An 18,224-nucleotide genomic window follows, 5' to 3' on the forward strand; every position below is an offset into this window, starting at 1 on the left:
AGGGCAACACATCACCTGGAAACAGATTTTTGTCTTAATAAATAACACAGAGTTAATTAGGAAAAAACAAAAAAACTTTATTAAAAAATATGGGTCCAGACGAAACAAGCCAATGTTGTTCCTTACAATCACACAGAGCAGCTTCTGCAGACAAACATCTGCACAGCACAACACAGTGAAACAACAACCCTTCAAACGAGCAGTGAGAATATCTAAGAAGAGAAATTCACACCGCGTCAAACTGTGACTGAAATGGACTCTCGACATAAAGGTGAAGTGAAGTACAGAGAAAAAGGGTGATATTCTTCAATTACACCTTGAATACAAATTCAAAAATAAATAAATCTTTCACTGAAAAACCATGAGGTTTGGCTCACTCGGGAAGATTCTCAACATGTACGTGATCCTTCAGTGAACAAGCGAGAAGGACCGAACATACGCCAGGTTACACATCAAGTACAAACGAAAGCTCTGTATACAGTATGTTGAAAGGTTACAATAGCTTCAAAAACTATTATTCATTACATGGTCGTCTGTAGACAAGTCATTCATATGACTTTCAGTAGTTTGTTTACTCAGAAACCTTTTTTTTTTGTTTGTTTTACATTAGTTTCATTAATTAGAACTTTGGCTCAAATTAACAACTTTAAACAAACTGCCCTTTACCACCAATCAAAATTAGCATTGAGTGACTGAGAAGAACCACATAACGCAGTGAATGCTCAGATGACAAAATTATCTGTTTCAAAGATCAAGCGGCCATTCAACAATAAGAAAGTACACATCCAGCTATACATGAGTTTTACACCAGAAGCAAAGCAAGCCAACTGTAAACAGTTTGCACACATCTTACACATGTCCACAATTCACCCTTTTGTTATTCATACGTTCAACTCTCACACACACACACACACACACACACACACACACACACACACACACACAATAATCAGACATCTGTGCTCTTCATCTCTAATAGAACAATTTCAAATCACATATTCAAAATACAGCACAAGCAAACACAGAAGAAAAACAAGTGCAAAATCATTTCAATTCATTCTGAACTGTAGACGCTGACTAAAAGTTATATGAAAAGTCTTGTATAAACAGTTCACAGCTCAGTTTGGACTACAATTGCTTTCTGAATCTCTGCATTTCTTCTGCAAATATCATGCAAATATGAACAGAATTTCTTTTTATAGATTGGATACAACTTTTTTTTTTTTTTTTTTTTTTTTTTTACATTGCATCAAACCTTTTAGAGTTTACAAACTAGCTGTGAACAGGATATCTATAAGATATAACAGAAAATTAAATGGTTTGGTGAAAGAGAACTCCTTCTGTAGTGAATGATTGTGACGTGTCACTTTGGTATGGAGATACAAATGACAGTAATATAAAAATCCTGACTATAAAACTGCTTAAACTAATAGGATAGAGTTCAACACACCACCCTCTCCCAGCTGAATATACACAGAAAGACAATTGCAAACACCAGTGCTGTGAAAACTTTACACTACAAAGAGAAAATTTGTACAACTTTCAAAAATGCAAAACTGCAACTATACAGCACAGACACAACATGCTGCTTCATCTTTTACGAGTTTTGGCTGATGTAGAGAACCAGGGGCTGTATTCACAAAACATCTTTTTTGAAAACATCCTTAACTGAGTTACGAGATGCTCCTAAAAATAAGGGCGTGTCAGTCCTAATCCTGAGTTTCTGATCTTAAAGTAATTTCAAAGCATCTTAGATCACAATCAGACGGCTGCTGCAGGTAATGTGCCTCATTCCGCCTGTGTTTTGGAACAATTATATGATAAATGACTTTCAAAAGCATATTTTGAGTATGTAGTATGATGTTGTTTGCCTAACTGAAAAAAAACACTACATGCTGATAGAATACTCAGCAAGTGAACATGTTTATAAGGTTTCTTTTGTGTATTAATGAATACGAAACCACTGACAGACCGCTCACCTGTAATCGCTGTTGTAAGACATTGTAAGTTCTCTCAGTTGCTTTCCGAAGAAACTGAAGACTTTTAGTACCATTTAGGAGGACAAAGTAAGATTATTTGTGAATATTGCCCCAGAAATGTTATTCAGTCAGGAGATATAATGCACTCATCACAATCACTAGAAGTAGGTAAGACATGGCCCGCTGTGTCCAAGCAGCATCGACTGAACAGTACATGGTTATTGCACAATTCACAGAATGGTTTTTAAAAAGCCATCAAGTATCAGTGCAAGGTGTGAGCCTTTTAAATCAACTACACATGCGTCTGTGTTCATGTAAGAGGCCGGGCCACAAAAGCCAAAATATTTTTAAGCAGTCATGAATCGCGTAATGTTTCAATTCACTTTGCAGTCTCTCATAACTCCAATCAAATGGGAGGTACGCTGCTGAAAATCTGTCAGCTGACATCCGGATTTTTACTAAGCAGGAAGTTAACTGACCAGAAAGGTGACGTTTCCTGGCACTGCCGAATGACTTCCAGGTCCACTGAAATGACAGAGGCCGACTCGCTCTGCGCAGGTCGCAAGAGAGCAGCAGCAGCAGACCCATCAACGGCTCATCCCCAGTTGTGGTACATATAGAGGCAGGTGAACATCAGGTTGGCAGTCAGGCTCGCTAACAGAAGTCCCGGCCAGATAAGACGCTTCAAGAAACCTGCAGACGTGACAGAGAAAGCAAATGGATGTGATGAGAATCATCATCATTATGCATCATCAACATGGCACGCGTGTTTAACAGCGACGTTACTGTCAGACAATTCATTTTCCTTCAGAGCTGACACTGGTCTCAGCTCGCTGAAGTTTACCTACACGTTGATAAGACCATGACAGTCTAATTTGACACCAGTGTATTTGACAGTAAAGACTGCATAAAGCTCAGCCTACACAACAGGGAAGCACAGATCAGACCTCATAAAGCAGATCAGGTATCACCCAAACATCACTGGTCCACATCATTTCTGTTTCACTCAGTTCATGTACAGCAGGTACATAACATGGACAAAGCTACAGATGATACACATCCTGCAAAGTGTTCAATATTAAAGAAACAAAAAACACTTTATGAAAGACACACTTATATGAATAACCTGTGTAAAACATACAAATCAATTACTGAAACTCATTTAATCATTTTCTTCGACTCTCTTTGTTCAAATGAACATTTAAAACAGACGTGAGAAAGTGTGAACATATCCTTAAAACAACTACATCAGACAATGATTACACTTGCGTTTAAGAAGTCCTGGAACCAAGACCCCCTTATGTCATGAACCAAAATGAGATGTGATCTCTGACACATGGTGCACACGGCATCCATCTCCCTGCCGTGTTTAAATCAGACTGCTCACCTTTTGTAGGAGGGGTGCTCTCCAGCCCCTGTGTAGTAGTGCCAACCAGGCATGCAGAGGACCCTGAGGAGCTGCCTCGCCTCTCTTCCTCTTCAATCACGGTGCCGTCCCTCATCAAAGAGCTCAAATCTGCAAAGCAGTGGAACGAGGTGAATCGTGAGGCCAGAAATAAAATCATCTAATCCTGAAATCATAATGAATGTGAGAGCTTTTCTAAAGCCTTTACATGTGGGATCTGAGAGTGTTTTACTTTGCCATCTGGTGGTAGTATCGTGAATAACACTGAGGTAGACAACATGTTGCTGCAACCATCCTACAATAAACATTTTACAATTAACAGTATAGGCACAGCTGTTCTTACCATTTTGGCTTTGGAAGGGTGATATGTCACGTGAGAAGCAGCCGCTGTAAATGGAAGAGGTCGGCTCTACGAGGAAATGTGACGGAGACGCGGGTGGTGACATGAGCGTGGGTTCTGGCTCTGTTGAGAAAAGCCGGAGTTTCTGGCCGCTGATGTTGAGGCGAGCAGGGCTGATGAGGGGGCGGCGCTGTCTGGCAGAACCTGAACTGGATGTGACCGACCCAGCGACAGAAGGAGTTGGAGAGGGGCCCGGGGATGACGGGCGGCTCCCAGACTTCAGTGAAAAGTAATCTGTATGAAAAAAGGCAGCAAAAAAAATGTCAATCGAGTGCTCTGAAAGTGTTGAAATATAGAGATCATAAATCCACAGGAGTTTTAGTACCTGAAGGTGGGGAGTCTTTGTATTGCGAGGCTGGTCTGCTTCCACTAAACAGGTAACCAGAACCTGGAAGTAACATAAATACACTGTATGATGACAGCATTCAGCACGACCACGGACCAGAGCTTTCCTTAAACCTGCATTAGTCAGTCAGCCAGTGAGTGTCAGTTTGCCAGAAACACAACTCCAATTACAAGCTAAGATCAACATATGTAAAGCTAAAATGAGGCGACTTTATACTGACACCTTCGGTCATGACAGCTTTACAGGCTAATGACGTGGTAATTGTCCTGTCTGTTTGTCTTTTTTGATGCTTTTCTGCCCCAAGTGGCATAAAAAAAGATCAGCATAAAACCACACAGAGCCAATAACATAAACTAAGCAACACCACTCCTGACATGTTTTCTAGAAAACAGTCTTGACACAACTATTTGCCAAGCAGCAGAAAATGAAAGTAAAGCTACTGAATCTTATCAATTACAAATCTTGTTTGTATGCCATAAAGTACACCGCAATAAGGAACTCAGGCTCAAACATGTCTGAGCAGCTACGTGAAGCCATGCAACAAGAACTGTCAGCAGTAGTGGGCTGAGTATTTCCACCTGTGACACGTCTGTGTCAGTGTTGGACCACAAATAAACAACATGACACTACACCTAAACAAGTCATCTTCAGATTATGTCTGCCAACTCAAAGCAAAAGAAATGATTTCAATATTACCTGTCCTGGAGAGGGAGGGGATGGTGCCGAGGCAGAGGGCTCTGCTGAGGCGCCCGGGCAGGGAGGAGGGGGAGGCCTTGCGCTCGCGAGGACTCTGTTGGCGGTTGATGAGCTTGGAGAGGTTGGGGGGTGGGGTGGGGATGAAGGAGTCTGCCAGGTCAGGAGAGAGCAAAGAAGGCTGGCTGCTGAAGGGGAAGGCTGCAGAGCTGCCTGCAAGGTATCTGCAACACAAGAGCAACAGGAACGGTCTACTACCTGAAATCCAAATCATAACAAAACTTTACACGTTTTTTTATGACAGAAAAAGCATAAGAGCATACTCTTATGCAGCAAACTGGAAACTGTACTGTCAGAGAAGATGTCGCCACGAATAGAGCTGCAGGGACACTGAATTTTCAATTTTAAAAAAAAGTGAATATACAACATTGAGATTAAAATCTAAACTCTGAATTACATAAAGGTAACATAAGGTCTGAAATCCATTTAATGGCAACAGTTCATGACGGCAGCTGCCACTGAAACGCTGCTGCAGCTGTCGGGACAGCACCAGCAGCTGAAAGTGCTACAAAACAAAAGCTCAACTCACTCACATTTCCACGACGCACAGTCATACATGTTATGTGTCAAAGTGGTGTCTTCTCAGTGGTAATCACACTTTGTCGCTCTCAAAAAGAAACGAACAAATGAAAAAACAGAAGAATCACAACACTTGTCCCTTTCCTTTCAAGTGCTGTGCGATGAAGCTCCTGTTTCAAAAACTGGAAACATACACAAGTAGACAAGCTGGTGTGTTTGTGCTGAAAACAAACAGACAAGCCACATCCTTTCACGAGTTGTTTATTACAATCCACGTACAGCAAGCATTCCTACAAAGACTTCAAACTGAAGGCCCACATTAAAAGGAAGACACCCAATTTCAGCACCCAAAACACAGCATGTTTCACTGGGTGCGTTGCAGAAAACATTTCAACATGGACGGAGCTCCATTTAAAAGGCTGCTACAGAATATATAAAAACACACAGTAAGCGATCAAACTGTGATACATTTCATTAGCTTATATACTAGCTTGGAATACCAAATTATTGCTTAAATTGTGTAAATCATTCATTTCTTTAAGTTGCGAGTCTTCTGCAACACACACATTTCTATAACATCATGGTATGACACAATCACATTTGTTAGCTACATACTGGATATCAATATTAACACAGTGCAATAAAAACATCTAAAATTCACAACTCCATTCATAAAAAGTACTATAGCTATCACTGGTGAAACACCACAGATATGTTGTGGTAATGGTACACTGATGTAATTTGCCAGCTTAAACTTATTAACGTACAAGTTTGACTGTAGTGCTTCTCGAGCTACGTGCTTGACACAAATGAAGGTCAATAGTCATACAGCTTATCAGGTAGATACAGAAATTTTGTAAAAATCACAGAAATATGCATATACTCAGGCAAGATATTATGCATATATCATAGCATAACAAACATGCACACTATAGCAAATCAACTTTTTAGCACAACATGTAATACTTTGGCGAAGATAATACATTTTAAGATGTACCTTACATATACAAACAAAAGGCAAAAATATACTATTATTGAAATCTGACCGCACACACAGTGAGATGCAGACCAGTGCGAGCTTCAATGCAAGTCCATCAAAGTTAAAACGTGTGGCACAACTCTCCGCCAATACAGCGCGCTTTATTTACCAAACGTTTTCAGGTGAATGAGGGCGAGAGATGAGAAAACATTGTGTCCTGCAGCAGAGCAGTGCGACATGCTTTAACACTGATAAAATATTATCTTTGTCTAGTTTACGGTGGAGTTTATCACATGGTGTGGTTGATGAAAGGTAAAAAAGGAAGTGATCCCAGGTAATTACTAAATGATGCAGCACTTTTGTTGCAAAGAATTCACAATCTAAAGCTTTGAGACACCGAAGGCGCTGGTTTGAGAACTTAATCATCTACAGCACAACATGCCACTTAAAGCCCACAGTTACAGTACTCTACCCACCAAACACAATCTATAAACACTCTTTACAGCTATTAGTTTCTAATACCGTTTCACATTTCTGTCATATAAATACCTCCTTTCACCCAATACATTCCAACAAATAAAACAAACAGGTTAACAGGAAGAAATTCAGCGAGAGGTGAAATGTTAGCGCATGCAGCTAGTTCATCCAGTTTTTTCATATATCAACATGTTAGACTGTTGGTAAGGGAAAGTTAAGTATTACTGGAGGAGATTAAGGGAAGTACTAATAACTGCTAACTAAATTAAAAAAAAGAGTTGAGCACTTCATAATATAGGCATGTTCAAGCACTGACACAAGGCCACCAGAGACGACTACTTAGAGATCTCAAGCAAATGTCAAGACAAGCCAAGCACGTGGCAGGTAGTCACTTCCACCCCATTTAAGCCCAGTATTAAAATGTGATATTTATTCAGACATGTTATCCAGATATGGAAGAAGACATGTTAATGCAGGATGTAAATACGTCATGAGCAGAATGTGATTGGATCTGCCCGACCACATCTGGAGGTAGTCTGGGTTGCATTGTGTTCGTTCGGATCTTAGGTAGGTGTAAACGCAATCCATACAACATGCTGGCATCCGTAGGCTATGCAACATAACAGATACTTGGTTTTAGCTAACATAAAATAGAGGCTGTTGTTCAAATTTAGAGGGTGAGCAAGCGAGAAGGCCAAAAGAAACATCTCTAAGTACTGATTATCGGCTTATGTCTATCCAGTGCAAAAAGATGAGTTATTCAACAGAACTGGGTGAAAAATTCAAGCAATTCAGTTGGAAATGAATGATATACAGTAATAAATAACTGCATGTGTGACAGCGTGCGCTGCACTCATCTGTGTAGCTGATCTGCTGTTAACAAAGCTTATAATCTATCTAGTCGCAGAGTAGCCTACATGCCAGAACTGTAACACACCTGACAAGCTGACACATTATCTTTTTTTATATAAAAAGGAAAACTTAACGTATTACATTTGATGAATTTACAAAAAGCGACAAATAAATAATAATTAAGAATTTATCATAGACAGTGTTTTCACGCAATTAATAAAGTTTGCCCTAACAACTCACAACACGCCAAGATTTTTACAGGGAGTCTGGGGGTTAATGGAGTGCTAGAGGCACCGTTTTTAAATGTCAGATTTTGGCACAGCAGAGAATAACAAACACATAATATAAGTGCAGTATATAAAGAAATAATGTTTTACAGGGATTACTGGCTTGCAGTGAACTTCAGGAGGCATAATCCAAATGGAAGGCAGAGAGGCACAAGATAACGACAATGGGGACGAGAGAAGAGCTGCTAATAGCCAAACCTTCGAACTAATAACGAAATTTTAGGAAAAACATCGATGAGCTAAAGACTGCTTCTCCAAGGCAGTTAAGTGTTTAGATTTTCAAATGGCAATAAGGGCACAAAGTAGCCCTCACTCTATCATGTTTCAACATTCATATTGTTTAAAGGATACTGTCACAATTACTGATCGAGATTCACATTATTTGTATGCAGTGGGCTGTCTGTAGGAAAACACAATGGCAGCCACTTCACTACAAACAAACCACATATCACACATGGAAAGCTTCCAGCTCTGCCTTGGGAACTCATCTGCTGCTTCAGCACTGACATTATATTCCAAGGAGATTCCTTACAGACATCAGCTATAAATACATAGTGGCTCCAGTGGACAGAGGAACACTTTTTGGGGAAACATCCAGGGTCACCCTTTGTTCAGAAATTGTGGATAATGTAAAGGAATACAGGAAGGAGGGATGTGGCTATTCAAAAACCACATCTTAAGCATTACCTGCTGTGTCAATTAGTACTTCATGCAGCTGTAGTTAGCAAACAATTTTCAATCCAAAGCTACACCAGAGTGTTAATAAATACATGAGCACATTAAAAATGCTGTTAAACAGTCTAATACAGTGAAGAATATAGAGTTTAGTACTAGTTGGGTACTTGAATGTCAAACTCCAACTTATATATTTCTATTAGTGTTGGCATCTTAATTCCTTTTTGTTCGCATGATTCCTGAAAGATTCCCTTGTCTTGTTTCTTTCATTTAAGCAGTCCAAAAATTGGACATCTGTCATTAAGTCAAGGACAATTATGTTCCCAACCAGAGGGATTAATAATTGTGAGCTGTACATACCGGACCACCTTATTTTCGTGCAACAATACCCTTAACTTAAAAATCATTTTTAACCTCCAAAATTTTAAAAACGTCAGGAACTGTAGACCATGTGCATGTGTGCATGAAGGTGAGGTTTTGATGGGATTAAGCAAATGGCAATAGTCTTCTGTTTGTATCACAGACCACACACACAATCCTGTGTTGTAAGTTTGCCATTCACATGTCATATAACCTCACAGCCACTCGCAAACAGCAGTAAAAGAGAGGAGCTATGAGTAAAAAATAGACAGTCAATCAAAAACAGCATGGTGCTGTTAAGGAACAAGGAAAAATGACAGGAAATTGATAACATATGGATTAGTTTGTTTCAATCTGGTTCGAACGAACACATACCTCTCAAGGAAAGAGGACTCCCAAAAATTCCATGTTACAAACACAATTTTAACATTACTACTCAGATTCTGACCTTCGATATCTGGCTCTTCTTGGACCCAGCGGTTTGCGAGTTGCCACAGCTGCAGCAAAGCTGATTAGGCAACAGAGGGAGATAGTACTGAGCTTGACTGTGTCCATCCAGCCCAAGGCATCAGTCAAGTAGCTCTCAGCCAAGTGGAGGCACAGGATGAGGAACCACAGGACAGAGGACACGGCATCAATTCTCCTCAACCTGAAAATGCAGCAACACATGAGTTTGCAGACTTTGTTGTGCTGGGACGATCTTTCCAAAGGAAAATAAAGAGGTGGTGACTGCTTACCTCACAGGTCCTGCTAAGAAGATAGCAGTGAGACAGGTTAACAGACCAACAGAGGTTATAGCCAGCTGGTTGTCTCTTCCATGCTGCCACACCAGCTTGGCAGTTTCTATGGCCTTGTCTGGGATCAGCTCCAGCAGACCCTGCCATGCAAGCACGCCTCCGTTGCTTTCGTTGTTGGGGGTGGATTCGTTGGAGATTTTAGGCTTTGGAGGAATGACCCCACCACTTAAAGTCTGTGGGTCACTGGGTGAGGTGAGCGGGTTGGGCAAGTAGCAGAAAGATGTAGCAAGTAGGAAAGCGCATATCAGGAAGGTGACGGCCCGTAACAGGATGACCCCCACGGGAGAAGACACAGAATAGGAACTCTACAGGACGGAGAAAATTTCATTGTGAGTCTTGACATTTTCAGAACATATGGAAATCAATAAGCTGTGCAAAGACTAGTGTTTTTAGTCTGATGCATAATTTACTCTTACATAGCAACATAGTGACAGTGACGGAGTAAGCATCTGACAAAATATGACTGAATTTCAGTGCTTTTGTATGTTGTTCATTCGTATGATCAACAACTTTTCTCCAAAAGAGTGTTTGTGAGACAAACTATTCTTACACCTCTGTATAGTCATAATTTGTTTCAGTCTTTGGATGAAATCTTAACATTCTGCATGCTGCAGCGTACGGCTACCCATCAAGCCTTACTGCCTCTAATGTTAATTCATTCATTCATTCATTTACTCGCACACTTTTCTCGTCAGGTGCTTGCAGGTTTGGACTTTGGATTGCACTGACCTTCACAAAGCCCTTGTCTGACTCTCGGCTGCGTCGAAGCTGATGGTTTAGGAGCACTGTTCGAAGTTGACGGTTTTGATATTTGATGTAGTACTCCACTGCTGTCTGACATGGCCTGCATAACTTATAGGTCTGCTCCAAGTGGTGCTTGTAGGCATCAATTTCCTCATCATAGTTCTCCTAGAAAAGAAATGATAATAAATTTAGAGTTTACAGATGTCAGTCATTTTAACAATAAAGCTTGTGTTGTAGTGAGAGAGAACAGAAAAGAGGATAGTACATACATCATCTCTTGGGATAAATGAGGCCAACTGCTTGATCTTTAAAGACTGGTTGTTATTGCACTTCCTGCACAGCAGCATCTGACAGTTGACCCACTGCAGTGTCTTGGGTGGCTCAGATGAGGGAAGGCCACCTGATACTCCATGGTTCAGATGCTCCATGTACTGTGCTGGGATGGGTTTGTTGTAATCCCCATTCTGAAAGCAAGACAGATCAACATAAAAATGCACAGCTTGCATCACTATCTACAAGAAGATTTGACTGCAGTTCACAGACATGCCAAGGAAATAATTCACAGGGGTCATGCTCTTTGGAAACTTACCTCCTGGAAACCATTGTACTGGTCACAAGTGGGACAGTCCCAGCAGTTCCTGTTCCCATAAGGCACCACTGTGTTCTGATTACAGAACCAGCAGTTCACATTTGCATGGGTCGGCTTCTTTCTGTAAGTAAAAGGAGGAGTTCTTACTCAAAGCTGCATGATACTGTTAATCAAACCTGCTGACGCATTTCTGACATGCAGCTGTTTCCCACAGTGGGATCTAAAGACCACTTAGATCACGTGTCAAACTCACGGCCCACGGGCCAAAACTGGCCTGCGATGGAATTATCTTTGGCCCACATGATAATATCTAATAATTATTAGAACTGGCCCGCTGATATATTGCATGCACCACTAGTACTACAAGTCTCACAATGCACTGCCAGTGCGTTTGCAGGTCAATCAAAGGCCAACGAGCGTGAGTCCTTGCCCCACTGGTTTATCAGCAGCCTGATGGAGCTCATTACCTGTGGTCAACTTTCAGCTACGCTCTCCCTGAAAAATGGCTAAACGGACAGTGGACTTTGAAAACAGGGGTTTTCGAGGCCAGTGGGAGGCAGAGTATGTGTTCACAGATATGAAGGACAAAGCTGTTTGTCTTCTGTGCGGAGACAGTGTGGCTGTCACTATGAAACAAAACACTGTGACAGGTAAATGACTCTGGAAAAGCCGCATAAAGAGCCAGAAGAAATGAATGCAACTGATTTTTCTTGTATTTAATGTTTAATGTTGTTGTTTATAGATAAAAATGGTCTTATAAACTGTGTTAGTTCCAGGTTCAAGTATCTGGCTTAGACTACTGTGCATCAGAGAGCAGCACACTCAGGTTTAATATATGTTGACTTTTTGCACTCTTTGGGCATGTTTGGCTTTTCTTTGAAGGAAATAATTTTTTGGCTGTTGTTGGCCTGTGGGAAAATGTTTTCATCTGAAATTACTACGGAAAGCTGCAGATAAAGCCATAAGAAATTAATGCAACTGATTTTAATTTATTTAATGATTAATGTTGTTTTATAGGCAGTAACTTACAGGCTGTGTTTGTTCCAGGTTCAGTATGTGCAATATGGTCATTTCAATCAGTTTTCAATAAACATTGAACCAGTCCGGCCCTCGACTCGAACAATTTTTTTTAATTTTGGCCCACTATGTATTTGAGTTTGACACCCCTAACTTAGATCCTTCAGGTGGCTGCACTGCTATACAAAAGGAGGCACTATTTATCTGACTAGAGAAGCGGAGTTCACGGTATAAGATCATGTCCATCTAGTTGGACGTCTTGGAAGCGCAAAAGTTTGGGATGTTATTTCGATAATCCATAAACACAAACAGCCCCGCTGAATCAAAATTTCATAAAGTTATGCACACAATAGTTTCCAAAGAACAAATTATAGAAAATATATGCACTAACACTGTGAAAATCACCATTTACCGTAACGTTGGTGTCACAAAACTATCAAGCATTGACTTAACTAGTTAGCACAGCAGCTAGCAAAGTTAGCGGTCGGGCTAGCGTAGATGAATAACGTTCAACCACTCATGGAAAAGAGGAAAGATATTTGGGCATTTTTATAGACAACATTATTTCATGAATGTCACAATCTTGAACCACACATGCAAATCTTCAACACTGTTTGCTAACTTGCACTAACGTTAACGCAGGTTTGGCTAAAAACATACGCCGCGGAGCAAAACGCTGAAGTTACCTGGTGGCAATTTTGTATATGAGGGCTCCACCGGCGACAAACGCCGTAGCTCCGACTCCACTGTACATTAGTTGCGGATAGTCCAACAGGAGCTGGTTAAACGCCTCCATTTCAACTGAAATTAGCCGTAAGTGAGATAACAATGCATGAGAAATTTAGTGTTCAGCTTATACCGCAAAAACACGGCGCGAGAGCGCACGCGGCAAGTGGATCCCCTTTTGTTCACGCCCATGGACGGAAACGGAAAGTGCGTAACCGTTTGGACGCATTCCAACAGGTTTTTAAGATTCTGTCTTCTCGACCACCGTTTAATAAAACCATCTACAGATAAACTATTACGGAATGCTACAGTATTCAGCCTCAAAATGAGTGTTTTGGATGTTCGTGTTTGTCACAATTGCAATGAATCAAACTTTGCTTTCATTCTAAGAAATGCGTAGTGTACTAGATCGGCTAATATGAAAGTGTTGGAATGTGGGGAAGGACAATTACTGTCTTCTTTTCCCTCGCACGGTTTAAATCCCAGATACTATTACACATAACGATCCACATTCAACAAATCTTTGTTTTCAAGAATGATAACCTCCTAAAACACCGGTGATCGATTTATCTGCATCATATCACCCATTGGGAAACAATAGAATGTCAAATGTCATGACAAGAACAAAAGAGCGACATTACCATCAGCTTCAAGGTCTGTGCGGCACTTCTATGCATTAATTGAAGATAGAGAAAAAAATGAGATCATCATTGAAGCTTACCTCTAAAACTTTGACAAGGAAAGCTATACGCTCAAAATTAGTAAAGATAAGCTTTTGTTTATGACACAGAGTTAAAATGAATAATAAAAGATTACTATTACAACACTGCCAGACAATAAATAGTAGGAGTAAATCCATGAGAGTATTTGATGCAAAAATAACATTTTATTTGAACAATCATGATGTATTTTACATCAAGTAAACATTCATAATCGAATAAGAAAACCAATCAGTGCTTCAGTGTCACCTGTTGCATAGCAGCTCAGACAAGGGGATAAACCCAGAGAAAAGAAATAAATAACATAGTCACAAATGCATAGGCCTATTCAAAAATAACAGAAATAACAAAACAATAAAAATACAAATAATAACGAGGAAAAAAACACAAAGAAAAGCAAGTTTAGCCTATTTGGTTGCAAAATGATTGTCCAACGAAAGAGACATAAACAAAGCCTCAGGCTTAAATCAGCTGTCTTCCTGCAGTTCACACTTGATCGGTGCCATTTCTGAAGCAAAATTCAAAGAGTCCTAACAGGATTTCATTTGAAACTTTGGGCTGTCAAAAAAAAAAAGTGAACCAACAGCACACTTATCAGTGAACAGTCAGGAAATTTACAACTTATCCAACTCAGACAATCAACTTTGCCTGACAAACGAACGACAGCCGAACTAAAACGCAGAAACAGATTAACTTATTTGGCTGTCAGTGCGAGAAGAACTCAAAGGCCTACAGGTCAAATGAATGAGCAAGCGGCGCCTCCGCATGCCGTGCATAGGAGGTGAACTGCTGGTAGTTGCACGCCACGGACACGGTGCCTCCGTCGGGGCTCATCGGCTGGGTCACTCCGCCGTAGGGACACCCGTTGTGTGGGACCAGCACGGGCGGGTGGTGATGGAAGGTGCCGTAAGCAGGGTGGTGGAAGTTGGGGGGTGGGCAGTACGAGCTCAGCGGGCGGCTGGGGGACACGCTGCGGGTGTTCCCAGTCATGACATGGGATGCTGGATATCCCGTCGGCTGGGACAGACTCCAGGAGCTCACATAAGGCTGCAGGTAGAGGGGCTCGGGATAGTCCATGGGGTTCCCGCTGAGGTAAGGCACGCTAGGAGGTCTATACGGTCTCCTCACCCTCCTTCGCCGCCGGTAGTTTCCCTTCTCAAACATGTCCTCAAATGCGGGGTCCAGCGTCCAGTAGCTGCCCTTCCTGTCCCCTCCGCTTTCTCTGGGCACCTTGACGAAACACTCATTCAGAGACAAATTGTGTCTAATACTATTCTGCCACCCCTTTTTATTCTTCTCATAGTAAGGAAACTTGGCGATGATGTACTCGTATATTCCGCCCAGGGTTTGTCTCTTGCCTTGGCTCTCCTTGATGGCCATGACGATGAGAGCCACGTACGAATACGGCGGCTTCTCCAGCTGGCCGGACTCTTGCGCACCTTTGGGTTCAGCAGTGGCCGATTTGGAGCTGATGTCCAGGAGCTGCACTGCCTGATCGGCGGGGGGTTTCTCCTCTGCGTCCATGGCTCAGGATTCCGCTTGTGCGTCCTGCTGGGGTGAAGAGCTGCAGTCTGCCGCGACACAAGGCAGCGCAACGGTGTCCGCAGGTGCACAAACCCCTCCCATAGTTGCGCGCAGCACATTATCTTCTTTCATCTCGCCGGGTTTCTCACGCTGTGTTTGGTACTGTAGCCAATGAGACTAAATTGCAGTTTTTGGCGTCGGCGAACCAGATGGCAAGAACACTCAACTTAACTCAAGAATAATCAAAATATTCCCACTTTGAAGGCAGACGATCAAAGACTGGTGCGCCATGTCTTGATACTCAGATCTTTTACTCAAGTAAAAATACGCCACTAAGACCGCAGCGCAAAAAGCACAAAAGTATTAGCATCACAATCTACTTATCAAGTACCAAAAGTATAAGCAGGTCTGCTCATGAAGAGAGTCATGATTCATTTCAGAATTAAGTGATTTATATTACTGGATTATAATCATTCGTGCATTAATGTGTTCATCACTGTAATCATGCAGCGGGTAAAAGTGGAGCTCATTTTAATGACTTCATACACTTTAATCGATGATAATAATAGATCAACATTTATTTGTTTTATTATATTTTTTTATTCATAATCTGAGTCTGCGAAGTAGCTAAAGCTTTGAAATACAGTAAATGTAGTGGAGTATAAAGTGCAATATTTACCTCTTTAAATGTAGTAGTAGGTAGTAGCGAGTAAAGTGTAAAATAACAGTGGAAAGTACAAGACTATTTTAAGGCACAATGTACTGAAGCACGTGGTCCATAAGGGAACATCATGCATTAAAAAATAATGAAACTAACAAACCTTGTCTTATATTCTAGGTTATGTGTGCATGTGTTAAGATATTCTTTAAGATGTTTTTTCTGAGAGAAGAAAGCACCTGGCATGGACACACACACATACACACACACCCACCCACACATGCTGATTTGTACCATGGGACAGGTGCACTTCTTTTTTCTAGAGCTTTATACATTGTATCAGCTCAGAGGCACATGATAGCTGGGTATTTCCAGAGCTTAACATGCTGCAGAGCAGCAGTATTGAGGCTTGCAGGTATCAGAGCCCAGCATACCACCCTCATACAGTGAAGCATGAACAGCAGGCCTGTCTGTCGGCTGAGCATGTTAGATAATGATCACCTGCACTCACCAGACAGTCTGTCTCCCCTGAACTGATAGAGAAACACAGATCTCAAAAAGTGAGCCACCAGTGGAGAGGCAGCTTTGGCAAGGACCATTGTTATCACTGTATTGATTGGAGTTGCACTGAAGACCTTTCTTTAGCAGCACACATATAGGCAACTAGAATTACAATGATTTAAATGATAATAATTACTACACTGTGAACTCTGTGATCCCATGGTTTCTAAAATCATGACACTTATAATGCTGACATGCCAAAGACAAAACTAAACCTAATGTTTACGTGAAATATAGGAACATTATCAGCTGATTAAAGTCATTGTGAGAATCCCTGCACTGTAAACTGAATTATTTGACAATATCCGGTTTGTCTCATGTGTTGTTTAGGAGTTATGTTTTCCTGACTTGTTGACTGACGGCCAGAAAAATCTTTTTACAGAAGACTGTGGTGTCACCTTGAAGCTGACCTTTGACCTTTTGGATATGAGCACTCACCACTTCATCATTTCATCCTATTAGAAAATTGTGTGAAATGTTGTCATAATTAGTACCTGAATTCTACAGTTATGGCCAAAAATGTGTTGTGTTGTTGAAGTCTCACTGACCTTTGACCGGGAAATTGTTCAGTCAATCAGTTCATCCTTCAGTCCCAGTGGACGTTTGTACCAGATACAGCGAAAAGTCCCTGCAGGCGTTCCTGAGACGCACAGGTGGAAACCTGATGAACATAATATCTCTGGCCATGGCTGTTGCTTATGATAAAAAATGGGGTGATGATCATGCATGGGAACTTAAAAAATAATCATTATTGTTTTTATTATTATTATCAGGCTTGAGGAGAATTGTGATCACACTATGAAATGCAGATTCTTACCACTGGAAAAGTTTCTAAGGATGACAAAGTACACAGTAACACATTTATTTTGCACAGTGACAATGTTTGTATTTTCTCTGCTGTTTCCTGGCAGAGATGGAAAGTAACTAAGTACACTGACTTAAAGTCCCAACACTCTGCTGGAATATCCTAATTTTGTGACATTTTCTGCTCCGGTAACTTTCAGGAGGAAATATTTCACTTCTCTCTCCATTACATTTGTCTAACTGTGCACTCATGAAACAAACAGTATGATCAGTTTAAAAATGTTACTGTACTCGGCAGCAACACCTGAACCAACACGACAATGACACATATATTAATACCTTTAGTCTGAGAGGGGCCACAATTTGCTACTCATAACTCAATAAAGTAAATACATTTTATAATAACAAAAACTTTATCTAAACAGCACTTTTGAAAACAAAGTGCTTTACGTGATTCTCCTTGTGATGGAGTATTTTCACATATGAGACAGTATTCTTCAGAATACTTTTGCCTGAGCAGGTTTTTGGCAAGCCACCGGCAGTCAGGATGAGGCCGCGAAAGAAAAAACAATGACTTTCAACCTGCTACAATCAGGAACTTCCCTGCAGTCATACCACAAATACCTTTTATGCACAGATGGTGACTACACTGCTGCTCTTGTCTCCAACACTAACTCGTCTTCACAGATCAGTTGGCTCAACACGTTTACCTCTCTGTAAAAAGGCTGTGTGTGTGTGTGTGTGTGTGTGTGTGTGTGTGTGTGTGTGTGTGTGTTATGCCTGCAAATGGTCCCCTCCTGTTGAGGTTGAGGCAACAGGATACTCTGATGTTTGCAAGTGAGATGATTGATGTCCAGCTGCAGACACTTTCTCAGCTCCAGGCTTTAAAAGTCTTCCTGCTCTGGCCTCTAGTGACACAGATCACTGGATAGATTCCTGTCCCGGTAGCTCACTGCCAAACAATCAACTTGGTTATTACTCATGGCTGTTTACACATGTTAACAAATCAATTTTGTAGCAATACAGCCACTGACACCTGTGCTCACTGACACC

The 18,224-nt window shown here is 41.1% G+C and overlaps 2 protein-coding genes across 3 annotated transcripts; both read right to left on the reverse strand.

Annotated features, from left to right (window-relative positions):
- Positions 1–1,241: 1,241 nt before the first annotated feature.
- tmem201 (transmembrane protein 201) lies at positions 1,242–13,089 on the reverse strand. Of its 2 annotated transcripts, XM_076741368.1 has the most exons (11): positions 12,866–13,069; positions 11,163–11,283; positions 10,843–11,037; positions 10,559–10,738; positions 9,770–10,134; positions 9,481–9,681; positions 4,827–5,047; positions 4,110–4,172; positions 3,728–4,018; positions 3,367–3,495; positions 1,242–2,672 (listed from the first exon to the last, which is right to left on the reverse strand). In XM_076741368.1, the coding sequence occupies exons 1-11, from the start codon at positions 12,973–12,975 to the stop codon at positions 2,575–2,577; spliced, it is 1,974 nt and encodes a 657-aa protein (XP_076597483.1). In that variant the 5' UTR covers positions 12,976–13,069; the 3' UTR covers positions 1,242–2,574. The 2 variants fall into 2 exon arrangements, with proteins under 2 accessions (XP_076597483.1, XP_076597484.1); XM_076741369.1 differs by lacking the exons at positions 1,242–2,672; positions 3,367–3,495; positions 3,728–4,018; positions 4,110–4,172; positions 4,827–5,047 and having other exon boundaries at positions 5,648–9,681; positions 12,866–13,089.
- Positions 13,090–14,260: 1,171 nt separating this feature from the next.
- On the reverse strand, positions 14,261–15,180 carry foxl2l (forkhead box L2-like). The gene has a single exon (XM_076741370.1). It carries the CDS (start codon positions 15,146–15,148, stop codon positions 14,354–14,356), a length of 795 nt encoding a protein of 264 aa, XP_076597485.1. The 5' UTR covers positions 15,149–15,180; the 3' UTR covers positions 14,261–14,353.
- Positions 15,181–18,224: the final 3,044 nt, after the last annotated feature.

Source organism: Chaetodon auriga, chromosome 10 (assembly GCF_051107435.1).
Source record: "Chaetodon auriga isolate fChaAug3 chromosome 10, fChaAug3.hap1, whole genome shotgun sequence".
Lineage (NCBI taxonomy): Eukaryota > Metazoa > Chordata > Actinopteri > Chaetodontiformes > Chaetodontidae > Chaetodon > Chaetodon auriga.